The following is a 15,251-nucleotide window of genomic DNA, read 5'->3' as shown; positions in this document are numbered from 1 at the left end:
ATAACCAACACAAAAACATAATTTAAAGGGATAGTTCACCCCCAAAATGACTTTTTCTAACGATTATTCACCCCATGGATATTTTGTAGTTTTTGTTGCATTCCCAAGCCAATAATTTGACAATAATAATAAAGACCCTAATGTATCTTCTAGGAGACCCAAATTCTTGTGTCTCCTACTGGAATCACTCTGGATAATCAAATTATTGGCTTAGGAATGCAACAAAAACAAATAAATATCCATGAATTACAGTCTCCATGGGGTGAAAAGTTATTTGGGGGTTGAACTACTCCTTTAATGCAAATATTGCAATACGTAGGCTACCTTTGGTGTTTGCTTTGTTGCAACTTGTTGTCTATCTATTTTCATACCAACCTCGCCATAAATATAGTACTTGGCAAAAAATAATAATACATTTTGTTTAAAACAAAACATTATAATAATTAAAAGCTTAAGGCACAATATTCCTAGTTGTTCAGCAACAAGAGTCTCACCATCTCTTTAAAAAATACATTTCCGGAGGGGTTACAACATTTCAGCTAATCAGTAGAGAGAACCCATTTTCAGCTTCATTTTTTAATTATAGTGTTCCAGCTCCAATTCTGTCTGCTCATTTCTTTTTTCATCACTTCAAATTTCATTCGTTTGTTTTTAGGCCTATAAATCTGTAACCTGTTCTTGTTCTCTATACTGATTGGAAAATATTGGTGCCCCGACCTGAAAATGCATTTCCTTAAATAAAGAGCTGGAGAGGCATGGAGACTCCTCCTGTTACTGCACTGACAAACACTCAATAGCAATGAGTAGGCTACTGTCAGAATATACTAAGAGCTATTTAACAGCTTATTTTAACCAAAGAAAATCACTTACCCTAGCTTTAAGATATCCATAACCGTATTCCCCTTGTTAAAATATAACCATGTATGTAATGATTCTATCTATTTCATATTAAACACAAGTATTTAAAGCTCTTAATCACCAGTTGTCAAAAAATTCCATTGACCTTCTATAAACAGGTTCAAACCTATACTGCCATTCTGGGTTTCCGAGGCTATACTGCCATCTATTGGGCATACTGTGCACGTCTTCAAGGCAAGCGGTACCCAGACTACCCTCTGTGTTTAATCTAAATAAAAACGTTAGGCTACTGTTTGTTAAGACTCTTCACAAACAGTTCACTGAATACTAGCAATGCAGTAAAATACAACAGTAAATTCAAATATATATTTTACACATCGCCTGAAATAAAGCCTACATGCAGTTTGACAGTTTTATTAAGCGTGCGCGTCACATCTCTTGATCTGATTGGATGTTAGAATAAACTGCGCTTCCGGTCTGGACGCATAAACATCATTCTTCAATCTGTATGGAAGGCAACTCCCTAACATAACACCATTGTTGTTGTGGCATGGCTTCTCTCGTTATGATGGAATTTGCTTCTATCGCTGTGGTCCTCATTGCGTGTCTGTGTCCAGGTATAATGTCCGTTTATTAACTGTCGATATCTAAATAACGGTGGTCAGCTAAAATCTGATACAAGATACGAAAATGTCTGCCTCACTCTAAAGATTATTAGAGTAGGCTATAATGTCATGTTATATAGCCTAGGGCTAGGTATTTGACATTTTATAGGCCTACATGAAATATTCGAGTTTTTTGGAACAAACATAAATGTTTCTATCGAAATTTAAAATCTCTCTCTCTCTCTCTCTGCTTGTTAATGTGTTTTCTGGTGTCATTAAGGGTATTCCAGGGTCATTGGAGGACATTCAACTTTTTCGGTGAGATCTCTAACAATATGTATTCTGTATTGTCAAAATGTTACTGATCATCATAATATGGCCATTTACACAATATCAACAATCCACTTTAAGCACATGTACAGTATGTTTAAGAAGCAGTCCCACCTCCACTGCATGTCATGACATGAGTGCATACAAAGGATTACAATTTGACAATTCATTTTACATCCATTTTAATCACATTCAAGGATCATTTAAAAGATTGTGCAGTCAGATAGAACCATATCTTCATACATCACACATAGACATATAGGCCTAAGATTTCCCTTTAAAATGTTTTCTCATTTAACCCTCACATGTCACTAAAAGCCATTAAAACAAAAGAAGAAAATGTCTGTTTGAATAAACGTAAATAACTGTTACTAACTTATGGCCTTTCTTCACTAGACATCAGACATTTGTTCAGATTGCACCCAGATCGCTCAGCTGTTCTCAGCCATGATGGATAATAAAGACACCCAGGTGAGTGTTGTCTTATGGGTAGTGTGTGAAAACTTCTAAACATAATGATTATCATTTGTCATCATTCAGTAGCATGCCGGATCTGTTTGATATGTAGAAACAACTAAATATAATGTAAGGAGGAGTATATACTGCAGAAGGAGTAAATCGATATTTAAATATTCTATTAAACAATTGCCATCCGTTTAGTTTTATCAAACTATTTGATTGGTGGCTCTTAAAAATACTCAGAATTGTCAAATGTATCAAATGTGACAATACTCCTCTTCCTCTTTCAGTTCTGCTTTATAAATGCCAAAACACAAGCAGGACAATACACTAACAGACTAACTGATGTGTTTCTGCAGGACACTACACACAAACCCCTGCATGATCTGTGCCTGCAACTCCCTTCAGAACAACAATCAAGCTGCATTTCACGGGTGAAGACATATTTGCCCCAAGTCCTGCAACTCCTAACTAGTGACCTGGTGAGATTTCTTTTTATCCAGGTCACATAAATCCCTCTGTATTTACGCATGTATGTGCAAATGGCTTTCATGCACTGTAAGATCACTTCTATGATTTGTTTCTATTCTACTCTTTCTGAAGAACCCAGATGAAGCCTGTATTGTCCTGGGACTCTGTGCGATCCAGTCAGAGAGTGAACTGGTGGAACGTCCTCAGCCTGCCATTGAAAATGATATGGCCAGCTCTTTGAGTAGAACACACATCAGCACACAGGTCAGAGTGAGAAAGAAGTTGAAATCTTCTAAATAGCTGAAGTGAAACTTAATAGCTGAAGTGAAACTTGAGATTCTTTTTATATGGTATGTGAAAAATGTCTCGTCGGTTACTTCTCTCTCTCTCTCCAGGTGCAGTTCAGCCCACAGTGCACCTTATGCTTGTTTGTCATGAAGAAACTGGAGGAAATGCTGCCTACAAATATGACTGAGGTGAATGTACTCTCGTATTACGAGAGCAATGCATTGTTGACAGGATTATATATGGCATAATTTGCATGCCACTTGGTTCTCTCCTTTTTGCCTTTGCAGGAGACAGTGCTCAAACTTATGGGAGAGGTGTGTAATCTTCTCCCTGCAAGTTATAAGGAACAATGTGACGACTTTATCGATAAGTATGGGAACGAGATCGTTAGCTTCCTCTTATCATCAGCTGCACCACACGCCATCTGTGCCATGTTGCACCTATGTCTGTTCGAGGAGACATCTCATGTGGGTGAGTGGCATGGGTAGGAACTCAAAACGAAGTATTTCCACAATGTTTCCAAAATTAATGCTCTGCTGTTTCCGCAGAGATGGCCCTCCCCACTGACTGCGAGTCATGCCGTACTCTGGCTGTTTTAAGTAGACTCCACCTGGGTCTCAACTCCACCGAACTTCAGACCTCCTCTTTCCTCCAGTCTGTCTGCTTCCATCACCCCAGAGCCATTCATAAGGTGCCTGGTCCTTTGCTCTTACCAAACCAACACATTCAAGATTCAATCCCTCTATATCTTCAACCAATCACACTCCTCATGAGACATGGTCATGTGAAACCGTGACCTAATGGTTGACGCGTTTATATGGGATGTGCCGAAGATTTTGACAATAAAAGGTTACGTGACTAATCTTTATTTTTTCCTTCAGTGTGAGGTGTTTACCAAACTTCATGGCTCCAGGCTGCAGAAGGTTTTAGGAAACCAGATGGCTGTCCCAGATGCTTGTGAAGTAAAATATGTTTTCTTCCCGAAAGTTATGCTAGGTTTTAATCTGTCTTTTGTCACTAGTTCTCAACGAGAGACTGGCATAGTGGTGTTCTCATGTTTTAATTTAGTGAAGTTCACTTATCTCCCCTGTCTTTCCTCTAGAGTTCTGATCTGTGTCCTACTGTGAAAGAATGGAGGCCTTGGGGTAAGAAGAACGTTTGTAACTTGGGACCCAGCTACTGGTGCAAAGACAAGGGAACTGCTCAGAAGTGTGGCGTAAGTTAATTGGATTAAAGCATAACATGATGTTTCATAGGCAAGCCGACTAATAGTAACTTTCTAATGACTCAAATGATTCATATAGTACGGAGGTGGTTCTGACAAACTTTAAATTAAAACCCTAACCCCCACTGAACATTCAGCCAGCTTATCACCGTCCAGGCAATGCCAGTTCTCAGTCACATAGGCCAAAGTCTGGCTTGCCAAAGTAAAATAAATAAATAAATCTTCCCATCATATTTAAATAAACTAACAGGGCTTTGCACTGTAGGGTATAATAAATATTGCATTCCGCTTGACCAATTAATTTCTTGCGCAAGGTGCCAGTAGGTCAGGGAAGTACTTTCACATTTTTTTCAGTGGCCTGAAAATCTGAGTGCCGATTTAAGAATTACGCCACTGCAATGCTTCTAAATAAGTTTGACCACTTCAAATGCTCTAATCTAAAAAAAAAAAACGAACAATAAAAAACACCCAGTGAAGTGAGCGGTGCCTTTATATACATGCTCAAAGGTCACGATGAACGTATGGTATATTTAAGAAATACTCTACTAATTTTGTTGAATGCCATCATGTCATTTAATACTTAGACCCATATTAAAATGCCACATCATGCCATCTCGGCCAATACACAGGCATATCAATTAATTCGTAAATTACCCTTACGTACACGTGCTTGTCTTTCAACAGACTAAATAAACTAGAAACAAGTCTAATTAAAATAAATGTGTGGCTGTCAAACAGAACTAAGTTTATAATAAAAATGTTTAATCTAATCTATACTTTAATATTACTAATTTACTCCATTGTTTTGTCTGTTTGTTTTACTCTAGAATGTGGGCTTCTGTGAGAAATACATGTGGAATTAAGAGTGGAAAATCCGCCTGCCTGAATGACTGAAGCTCAAACAGTACCTGCCAAAATACGTTTTACAATGTATTGCACTGATCCAGATTTTAAGACAATCCTTTACTGTACTTGCTAGATAAGTGCTGTTTCTAACATGTTAGTTGGGTCAAACAACCACAAGAATACCGTTTGCATGAAATGTGTTGATTACAGAAAAGAAAGTCAAGTTTCTGCAAATTTTTAGTCTGTATATTAGCATAATATCAGTGGAACTATGAAAAGGCACTGATAACAAAAGTTAATGAATGCTTTGTCCCAATCAAACACTGTATGAAATAAAAGCTACTTTGTTCCAATTGTTGTACAACTCATTATTACATTATTTCCCAATGTTAACCCTTAGAATGAAAATGCAGAAACTAGTAAGTATCTTGGAGTCAATTTATTTAGCAAATTACAGACAGTCGAAAGTTGTAACTGTGAAAAAAATGGAAACATGAACATAATTGTTTTTCTTTGCCCACCAAAGTCACTGTCCTCTCCAGCCAAACGTATTCTGAAGCCACTTTCAGCGGTGGACAGGTCTGCTCTTTCTGGACACTCATCCAAATCCCAGCCTCACTTACGCCCCCTTGTGGCTATTTGTGTCATCATCCTCTCTTCTTTTCCATATCTGGACAAGAAATAAACATTTGTTTCAAATTTGATACCATAATTATGAAGCATTCAAGGTTTACAGGGCAACCAAAAACAAACAGTTTAACATCAGTCTCACACTAGCCTATTTTTGAAAACTCCAGATACTTTGAGAAGAGAAAAAACATCCAGATGGATAATGGTAATCTCTCCAGACCTTAAATAATTCCACCAACCACAAGGCAGTGAGGGGAATTGTGCACAATTCTTAAAAATCGCCACTCTGGACTTGTATTTCTGCTCAGCAGGTAGCTAGCCTACATTGACTCTTTGGTTTTCCAGTGACCCGTTTAAACCACTGTACTGCAGAAATGCAACAAGTCATTATATCGTGACAAGTCATTACGTAGATCAGGTCGCACTTGTCGTTTTCTTCGTAAAGTAATGCAAATGACCAAATATTACCACAGCTAGGCTATGGGGCCAGCCAATGAGGAGAAAGTAATGCGAAATGACAAGGTGATGACTAGGTGACAAGGTGCCAAAATATAGAACAGGTCTGCGACCTGATAAAAAAAGGGAAACATCATCCTGTAAATTGGGCGATAGGAGGTAGGGAACTTAAACTATACAGATAGGCACTAGGCAGATGCAATTGGAAATTGTGGGAATCAATCAAAGTGTTTGTCAGAGACTAGTGTAAAATGGTACAACTTGCCTGGATGTAAGCTTCTGACAGTGTAATCATCTGAGGGAGAATATCAGTCACTTGCAAATCCTGCATCTCATACCACTTTCCAGTACCCTGTAAAACAAAACAAAACAATGAGACCCTGACATAAATTACAGGTTTCATTATTTTGCTTATGGTTAGAATTCAGCAGTGTTTAACTGAGGCTTACATGATGCAAGACGTGTATTCTGTATGCTCCCTCTGTGGGCTTCCCATCATGAACTACGTTGGCGACCAGGTCGTAGGTTGTGTGCTTCTCTGTTATCTGGGCCTCTTCAGTCAAATACTCACGGAGGTCTACATTCCTAACAGAGCAAAATGGGATAAAGGGACAAGATTTAAAACATGACTAATTGAAGCCAAGGCCGAATTGGCCCTAATCGCATGAAAAAGGTCTCACAGCACTTGGTTGGTTCTACAGACTGGCAGCGAGGGGGACATTAGCCTATGTTCAATCCCGGCGGTCAGCTCAAATTCATTTGTAGCCCATCATGCAATGGTATGTGAGCCAAGCATCATTTGTAGCTCTTTCACAACTAACTAATCCAACAACAAATGCACACCTCTTCCCGGCTCCAGTAGCCACTGACATTGGCCCCAAATTAGAGCCCTGCAAGCCCGCCGGGACCCGACCAGGGCCCGGCCCACCAAAAACGGGCCGGACGGGCTCGTTTCTGAAACTCACCAACGGGCCTAGGGCCGGGCCGGGCTCAGAACCATGCTCGGATCATTTCGCGCTGTGAATTTCACACATGACGTCTCTGTGTGCGGCTGTGCGCATAGCTAGAATGGAGAGTGTGATTGAGACAGCAGCTGCCTCGCATAGCCTATAGTCTTCTAGGCTATGGGTTCTATCTGTATCTATACTGTAGCAACACGGCTCTGATTGGTCGTGACATGAGTACATTAGCCAATGGGCGCGACGAGCCGACTCAGCCGAGGGCTTTACGGCTTTTCTTCTGTCACACACTCACACAAACTCTGTGTCTGCGATTCACACAGCAAGACTAGAAAATTAGGAGCACTATACTGTAGATTCACCCATTTTACAGTCATTTCTCAAATAAATCGCCCTGTAATGATTCCCCGACCTCCCGTATCCGTTCATTACGGAATGCGTCTTTACTCTTTAGTAGGCTAACTGGACGATACTCCGTATTTTACGAGATGGCTTGTAACCACGGCAAGCCGACAATAATATCAATCAATGTCTAATTTTCTGCTGTGAGGATATACATAACAAATGGTGGGTGGAGGAAGATTTCTTACTTGTGTTGTGATGTAGACTGACTTATTTCTTTTAATCAGAGCGCAAGACGAGCACAGCTATAGAGGGCTGTACATACGTCTCCCAGTCTCCGTCCTCTCCGACCATAGTTTTCGTCGGAAAGTTTCGACTTTCTGACGTGCGTGCAGCTTTCCGAACTCAAATTAGGAGTAATCCTTTTCAGAAGTTGCAAGAGATGTCATTTTGTAGTTGAACCGGACCTTTCCGACGCAAATTTCGGTGGTCTGTGACAGTATGGACTCCCCTTAACTCCCCCTGAGAGCTGCGCGCAGCAGTGAAAGCCACGCACGGAAATAATTAATTAAATAATACGGTGACAGGCTTACGGGCCGGGCCGGGCTCGTTTCTGAAACTCACCAACGGGCTTGGGGCCGGGCCGGGCCTTAATTCCACGGGCCCGGGCCGAGCCGGGCCCCACTTTTCAGGCCCGTGCAGGGCTCTACCCCAAAAGTTACACCTCTTATGTTGAGAAAAACTCCACTGGTTTATTGATGTCATTTCTATGTTTGGTGTAATACCTCTTCGTTTTTGCTGGCGTTAAACTTTTGTGTGTCAGAAACTCACATTGGGACTGATCAATTTAATAAAATGGCAGGTGCGACACACACACACCCTCCGAACAATGTTAACTAATTAAATATCCCTTACTGTGCTTCTACTAAAATATTTACTGAGAAAACAGAAACATATGAATGTTATTTTCTTTTTATTCTGATTTTCTTTTCGTCCAGAAAAGCATCCGGAAATCCCTCCAAATTACTGTATCTGGCAACCCATTGCAACCTCCAGGTTGAGAACCAGTGGTATAGAGAATGGCTTTCAATTGGACTTTGAATAACACTTACGTAATGGGGAAGTTGACAATGGTTGGATTCTTCTCCACAAAGAAGTTGTTCTTGGTGAATCGTTTGATGCAGAAGATGAGATATGGAGGCAGTTTGGTCAACTGGAATTTTTTGAGAAAATTCTCTTTGTAGGTTTTGTATTCCTGAAATAAAAATACAGAAAGCAGCACGGTTCACAAATACAGAATAAGATACATTTATTGTTAGTTATAGCTATCTGGCAACTGCAGGAAACTCTGTTGTAGCATTTCCTCAATTTGTATTAAAGACAATCTGAAAATACTTTTCATGACCATAATCTTGTATTTGATAGTGAAACTGGGTGCTTCCTCGGCCAAGCACAACAATCGGGACGGTGGGGGTGGTCTGGGTCATTCACTGACTGAAACACGTTCAGTCCATAAACAATTAGACGCCTCATTGGCCAGACTAACTTTGATCAATTTAATCATTTACTATTTTGTAGTATTCATAGTATAGCCATATAAAACTAGTCTTTGAATTATCACAGTTGACAGAATAATGTGCATTTCTTTCGTACCTTTTCTGTAATGCCGTTGAATTTGGCCAGGATGTTGAAGAGGGGCACTTGTGGGATGATGAGCTGCTCCTTTTCATCCTTGTATAATGGAGCTGTTGGGAGGTCAAGGGTCAAGTACAGGAAGGTGGACTCAGACATCTCCTCCTGGTATTCCTCCTTTAGAAGCAAAGCCTCCTTCTCCTCTGGTGGCTGGAAGATTAAAGATTTACACATTTCTAGCTGAGAACTGAGTGGTTTAGGCCAGGGATCTTCAACGTTTTCAGGCCAAGGACCCCTTAGTTGAGAGAGAGATGAAGCAGGGATCCCCACAACCATTTCATAGATTCCACATAGTTTAATCGTTTGACAGCACAATCATCAGCGTATTTTGGATTCATGTCAATTTGTGTTTTCAGATTTAACCACTTGAGCCGTCAATACTCAAACTCAATACTCAACCTTTCACTCTGTACTTAGTCTGCTCTTTTTTCCCCTCTACACAAAACCTCTTTGCCGAAAATAGCCGATCTACAAGCTCACAACGCCTCGCACTGCGAGCCGTTCTCAGAATATGGACACTAAGGTTCAAGTTGTTAATATAAAAAGGATTGGACGATTTGGAGTAACTCTGAGGACCCCCTAGGGGTCCCGGACCCCCTGTTGAAGACCTGCAGCTGATGGGGCCTGGCGGCAGGTTAGATCCCTGGGCCCATTGGTCAATCCCAAACTCTCCCCATATCTGGTCAATCTATCATGTTCTATCAAAATGGGGTCCAGAAAAGCCCCTCCCAAAAAAGGGGAAAAATAAACCTGCTAACTTGTTGGGCATGTGTTCTTATATATTTTGAAGGATCTGGAATGGAATGCTGGAATAAAATAAAGACTGTTCACAACGCTACTGTTCCAAAGACCTTGTCTTCAATTCAGACGATCGAACAGATCGTCATAAGGTTTAGTCGAAATGATTGTGTCTGAATAAAACACTACCTCAGAAAAGGATTGAGGTTAAAGGGAATTTGAAGGGGCTCCATACATTCGAAAGAATCGTCCATTTGAACTCCATGTATCAATTTACAAATAACAAAGAGTAAGCAACTTACCAAATCTGGGTGTGGAAGCTTTTTGGAGAAGATCTTCATGGAGCCTTGAAATACTTTGGTAAGGATTGCTATAATGGTAGGAAAAAAAGGTTGAGATTATTTCATTTTCCATGGCATCAATAGCAACGTTTTAAAAAATTAGTTTTTGTACTACACAGGTTTGACAGCAAGATGCATTTTCACTTTCACTCACATGGCTTTTTCTTAGTGCCTCCAAGAGCACCATGTAGAGCATTCAAGAACCAAGATAGGAAGTCCACAGCATCCCCTATAGGTCAGAACAGTCAATCATCAACATTCTTTGCATTTAGCTTGTCCTCTTATTCACAGCAACTTAGATCAAACAAAACTATAGAATAAGCTTTAATTCCTACATGACCAAAATTACATAATCTTTTACATAAGACATAAGTATTCAAAAGTGCATCTCAAAGATTGCATTTCCATGTTCCATGTCGGGCAGAAACAACCCATCTCCACATTTTAACTTTTGATTTGTTTTAGTAAATTAAAAATCACTGACAACACCTCGCAAAGAGAGGTGGCGTAAGCTTGAAGATCATCTATTTTCAATATTTTAATCAACATATATACAATAATAAAGAAAACGTTTTGAACATGCAAGGTTTACAACCAACAGCAACAATAATATTTTTATCATTGAAGAGACTGGGAAAAGTATGAAACAAAAAAATGGCAAATGGAATCTGAGTAGATCACTCGATCCGTTTCTGAGATGAATAGCAATTTGATTTCAAATGTCTGTTCTTGAGACCTGAGGTGCATACACATCTAAAACAGTTAGTTATCTAGCTGACAAGCAACATACGGCGCACCTTGCTTGGTGATCTGGAAGTTCTTCTTGCTGCACAGCACCACAGCCTGCAACATCTCATGTGGAGACACATGGGCCTTGAAGTTTCTTGGGTTCCAAAGTTTGCGCATCAGCTCACCAAACCTCTGCACAAGGAGGAACATGATGTCACCCGGAGGCCTGCGGATTCCTCTGTAGTTTTCCTCTTCCAGGAAATAGTTCCGTAGTGGAGGAACATTGGACAGAGCCTTGGAATATTAAACAGAAACATAAGGAGAATGCAGCTGGAGATGCCAGTCAGTATAATGCGAAAGATTGGTGTCACGTTTCAGATATGGGCCAGCATGATCTATGGCATTCTCACCTGTAACACCACATTGGCGTAGTCATTGGCCTTGATGTTGTTAAGCCCTACAATGCCTGGCAAGTAGGTGGTACCATCATAGGCACGATACAGCCTACCCTGTTTGTCCAGACCCGAGATGTGCTGCTTTGTGAATGTGGGCTTCAGAACATACTACAAAGAAAGACACAGACGGTTTGTGACTCAAGTCAAGTACACTACATAACTATATATAAAATGCGATGCCACAAATATGCCTTAACTAGAGTAGTTATGTTACCAGTATCAGAAATGCAGCAAACAGTGGCTAAAATGCAGGTATATATACAGTACACGTATGCCATTCTGATACCACATAAAGTATCTCACATAATGACATTTAATTTACATTAAACGATGAGTTAGTTTGTATTTTGAATGTTTCATATAATGTTGCAATACCGTTTTTATACTGCTACTGTACTACTTACTGCATTATTAATGGAAAATGTATGTTATTTATCCCTTGATTTATTTTGCTACGCATTGGTATCGGAACAGTACTTGGTATTGACTGCTACACAAGCTGGGTATCGACTGGGATCGGGAAGAAAAGAAAATGCTATCGGAACATCTCTTGCTTAAAAGGTAGGGTGAGTGATGTTTTTTGGTTAAAACATTGTTTTATTGTGATAGCAGTAATCATTGCTATAGTGTTGGTCAGTAACAGGGCCGGGGGCTCTGTGTCTCTCCAGCCCTTTAACAAACAGAACATATACTTTCAGGTGGTTGGCCAATCTGCAGTCAATCAGGAGAAAGTACCCATTTATCAGCTTCAAATTTAAAGTGTTCCAGTTCCAATTTTGTCGGCTCATTTGTTTGTGTCACCACTTTCAAATCCACTTGTTTATCGTGTGTCCTCTGTGAGTTCTCTCTCCTAATTTGACCGAATCCCGACCTGAATATGCATCCTGTTACTGAACAAACACTGTAGCAACAAGAAATATCATAATATATAGGTATTTAACACTGATTTTAACAAAAATAATATCCATTACCCTACATTTAAACACATAACATAAAACATAACATCAAGCATCTCATCAGTCACTCACTGTGATGTCCTCCAATGATGAGTCAATGATCTCATAGTTGTCTGGCAGACAGTAGAACTTCAGAGTGTGTAAATTGAGGAACACGTGATGGGTAAACTGTACACTGTGTGTGTAAGCATGAGACTTCAAGCCTCTACCTGCAAGAGACATATAAACATTAAACATTTACAATATTAATCCAGTATGTTATCTACTCTTTGATACAGCATATAAGCTTATAAAGAAATACCTTGGAAGTATTTCCCACATATGAGACAGGCATAGACGTTGATGTGGGAGAGAGAGATCGAGCATAGCTTCTCAAAGTCAAAATCCAGCACACTCCTGCAAATTAAAACAAAAGTAATTCAGCAGGCTGAAGACCAGACTGAACAACGTAAAGATAACGTTAGGGTTTCCACAATACCTGTTTATAGTGTCCAGGTAAGGACAGTGGCGGCTTCTGCGGTCCTCTGTGACGCGTCCTCTGCCTACTTTGATGGCTTCTAAAACATGAAGTTAGACAAATAAGAGACTAAAACAGAATTGTAGCGTTTGCTGTTATATGGTCTTATCACTGCAAATAAATTGATACTCTTATTTTGGAAAAAGAAAGGTGTCCCCACAGTCAAGCTTTGGCTCAATCAGATGACAGAAACTCTGCACTTGGAAAGAATTAGATTCATACTCAAAGATAAACTGCAAGATTTCGAAAGGACTTGGAAGCCTTTAATCTCCCTTTTGAATGGTTGAAGTAAGCTAAATCCTGTGGATGACCTGCATCGTGTGTAACTGGGGGCAGCACTTCAGGGGAGGGAAGGGGGGTTTTGTTGATTTGGTTTTGAATGAACATTTTTGGTCATGCAATTTTGAGGAATGTACATCTAGAATAATTGTTCTTTTTTGTGTGTGTGTGTGTGTGTGTGTGTGTGTGTGTGTGTGTGTGTGTGTGTGTGTGTATTTCTGTTTAAAAAATAAGTTTAACCGTTTACCGTTTGTTTTGAAAATACTTGACAATTTTGAAAGTGCTTGACAATAAAAAATATTTGAAACAGACTAAAACAGAATTGTTCGATAAAATACAGCCAACTCCTCTCAAAGTGGTGTCCGGGGGGCCGGGGCCGTACCTATGTTCCCCAGGTTCTATGTTCCCCACTTACCCCCACTCAAAAAAGGTTCTATGTTCCCCGCTCAACTTAAAAAAAGGTTCTATCATGTTCCCCACTCATCCAAAAATGCAGGAAACATTCATTTCTAATAATTAATAATAACTCAAAACACACAATAATGGGGAGAAATTACGAATACTAGGGGACAGGGGTACCAGGGACATCTGTACACCATACTTTTGTTAAGACTGGGCATCTGGATGAGTGGGCACCTGGACATCTGGGCAATAGGGACACGTGGGCATTTGGATGAGTGGGCACCTAGATGAGTGGGTACTTAGGGTGGAGACATCTGGGCACCTGGGCAACTGGGCACCTGATTAGGATTGTCAACATGTTCTTAGTGCCCAGATGTCCCACCATTTCCTGCATTTGAGTTGGGAACATACTTTTTTTGTTTTTTGGTAGGGAACATACAGTAGATGCTTTTTTTGGTTGAGTGGGGAACAGAGAACCTTTTTTGGGGGGAAGTGGGGAACACAGAACCTGGGGAACATAGAACCTTGGGAACATAGGGTGGACCCCATATAGGACAATGAATGGCAGAACACAGTACTATGCAGAAGGAAAAACTGTCGAAAATAAAACAGAAATGCAAAAATAAATATATTTTTTACAATAGAAAGGTCAGGGGATAGACAATGCAAAATAGGTGGTATTTACTATTTACAATAGAAAGATCAGGGGGAGGTAAGGATAGGCTATGTTTTCATTTACCAGTTGCGAGCAGCTGTGGCTTTTCAGTGCCGTTTTAAAGGAGGTATATGGATTAAAATATTCTCTAAATGTGGGTCCCTGGCATATCTTTTCAAATGGGGTTCCGCGGGCAAATAAAGTGTCAATTTGGTGGTCCTTGACATGAAAAAGGTTGAGACTTGAGAGACCCACTGAGCTAAACAGATGTAGCTTTGGTGCGCTCGATTACAAACTAGTGTATCGGGTAGGTGGGGCTATCTCGTTGCCGTGTTTATCCTTGCCGTTCACCAACTACGCGCCAGGCACACAACGCAGAGCAAATCGAGTGTCCCTTGCCTTCTGCTGCTAGCCTGCTACTGCTAGCTTACTAGCTAACCGAATGAGCTCATTTTAAGGCCAGCAACTATCTCTTACCCCCTTCTTCTTCGTCGTCGTCATTATCGTCCACCTCGACTTCTCTTTGTCGCTTCAAAGACACCATTACAACAACAGCTGCTTATTATGGCGAACTCAACTCAAAATCTCTGAAAGTGAACAGAATTCACTTCGAGCAACTGGAGCAAGTCCACTGATGGACACCGAAAATTCGCGGTAGTGATCGTCCAAGTAGAACTCAACCCGGGGTTTAAAACCTTCCTCTTTAAAAGCGACCTCAAGTGACTGTAGTGTTGTCAGTGGTGGGGAAAAGTACTCAAATTGTTTACTTAGGTAAAAGTATCAATACTGCAATGTAGAAGATAATGTATTTTGATTTCTAATAAGAATCCAAATCTACAAGTAATTAGTAATTCAAGTTTTCAAATACATTCAGTGGAGTAAAAGTACAATATTTGGATCCGAGATGATGATGAAGTAGAAGTAAAAGTGTATAGACCTACAATTGGAAATACTCAAGTAAAATACAAATACCACATTGTACTTTAATTAGTACAATACTTGAGTAAATGTACTTAAT

The 15,251-nt window shown here is 40.1% G+C and overlaps 2 protein-coding genes across 2 annotated transcripts; one reads left to right on the top strand and one right to left on the bottom strand.

Moving 5' to 3' along the window:
- The first annotated feature begins 1,335 nt into the window (after positions 1-1,335).
- On the top strand, positions 1,336-5,419 carry sftpbb (surfactant protein Bb). The gene is made up of 11 exons (XM_080739390.1): positions 1,336-1,475; positions 1,744-1,781; positions 2,190-2,264; positions 2,612-2,734; positions 2,856-2,987; positions 3,119-3,199; positions 3,299-3,482; positions 3,560-3,702; positions 3,893-3,973; positions 4,114-4,227; positions 5,064-5,419. Exons 1-11 carry the CDS (start codon positions 1,409-1,411, stop codon positions 5,097-5,099), a joined length of 1,074 nt encoding a protein of 357 aa, XP_080595516.1. The 5' UTR covers positions 1,336-1,408; the 3' UTR covers positions 5,100-5,419.
- Positions 5,420-5,506: 87 nt separating this feature from the next.
- usp39 (ubiquitin specific peptidase 39) lies at positions 5,507-14,872 on the bottom strand. Its single transcript, XM_080738037.1, has 13 exons — positions 14,711-14,872; positions 12,859-12,937; positions 12,682-12,776; positions 12,453-12,589; positions 11,380-11,532; positions 11,038-11,263; positions 10,395-10,469; positions 10,202-10,269; positions 9,123-9,311; positions 8,582-8,724; positions 6,618-6,753; positions 6,434-6,520; positions 5,507-5,752 (listed from the first exon to the last, which is right to left on the bottom strand). The coding sequence occupies exons 1-13, from the start codon at positions 14,775-14,777 to the stop codon at positions 5,702-5,704; spliced, it is 1,506 nt and encodes a 501-aa protein (XP_080594163.1). The 5' UTR covers positions 14,778-14,872; the 3' UTR covers positions 5,507-5,701.
- Between the last annotated feature and the right edge of the window lie 379 nt (positions 14,873-15,251).

This window comes from Nannobrachium achirus (assembly GCF_963921795.1).
Source record: "Nannobrachium achirus genome assembly, chromosome: 12".
NCBI lineage: Eukaryota > Metazoa > Chordata > Actinopteri > Myctophiformes > Myctophidae > Nannobrachium > Nannobrachium achirus.
This window is presented reverse-complemented; position numbering and strand designations above follow the sequence as displayed.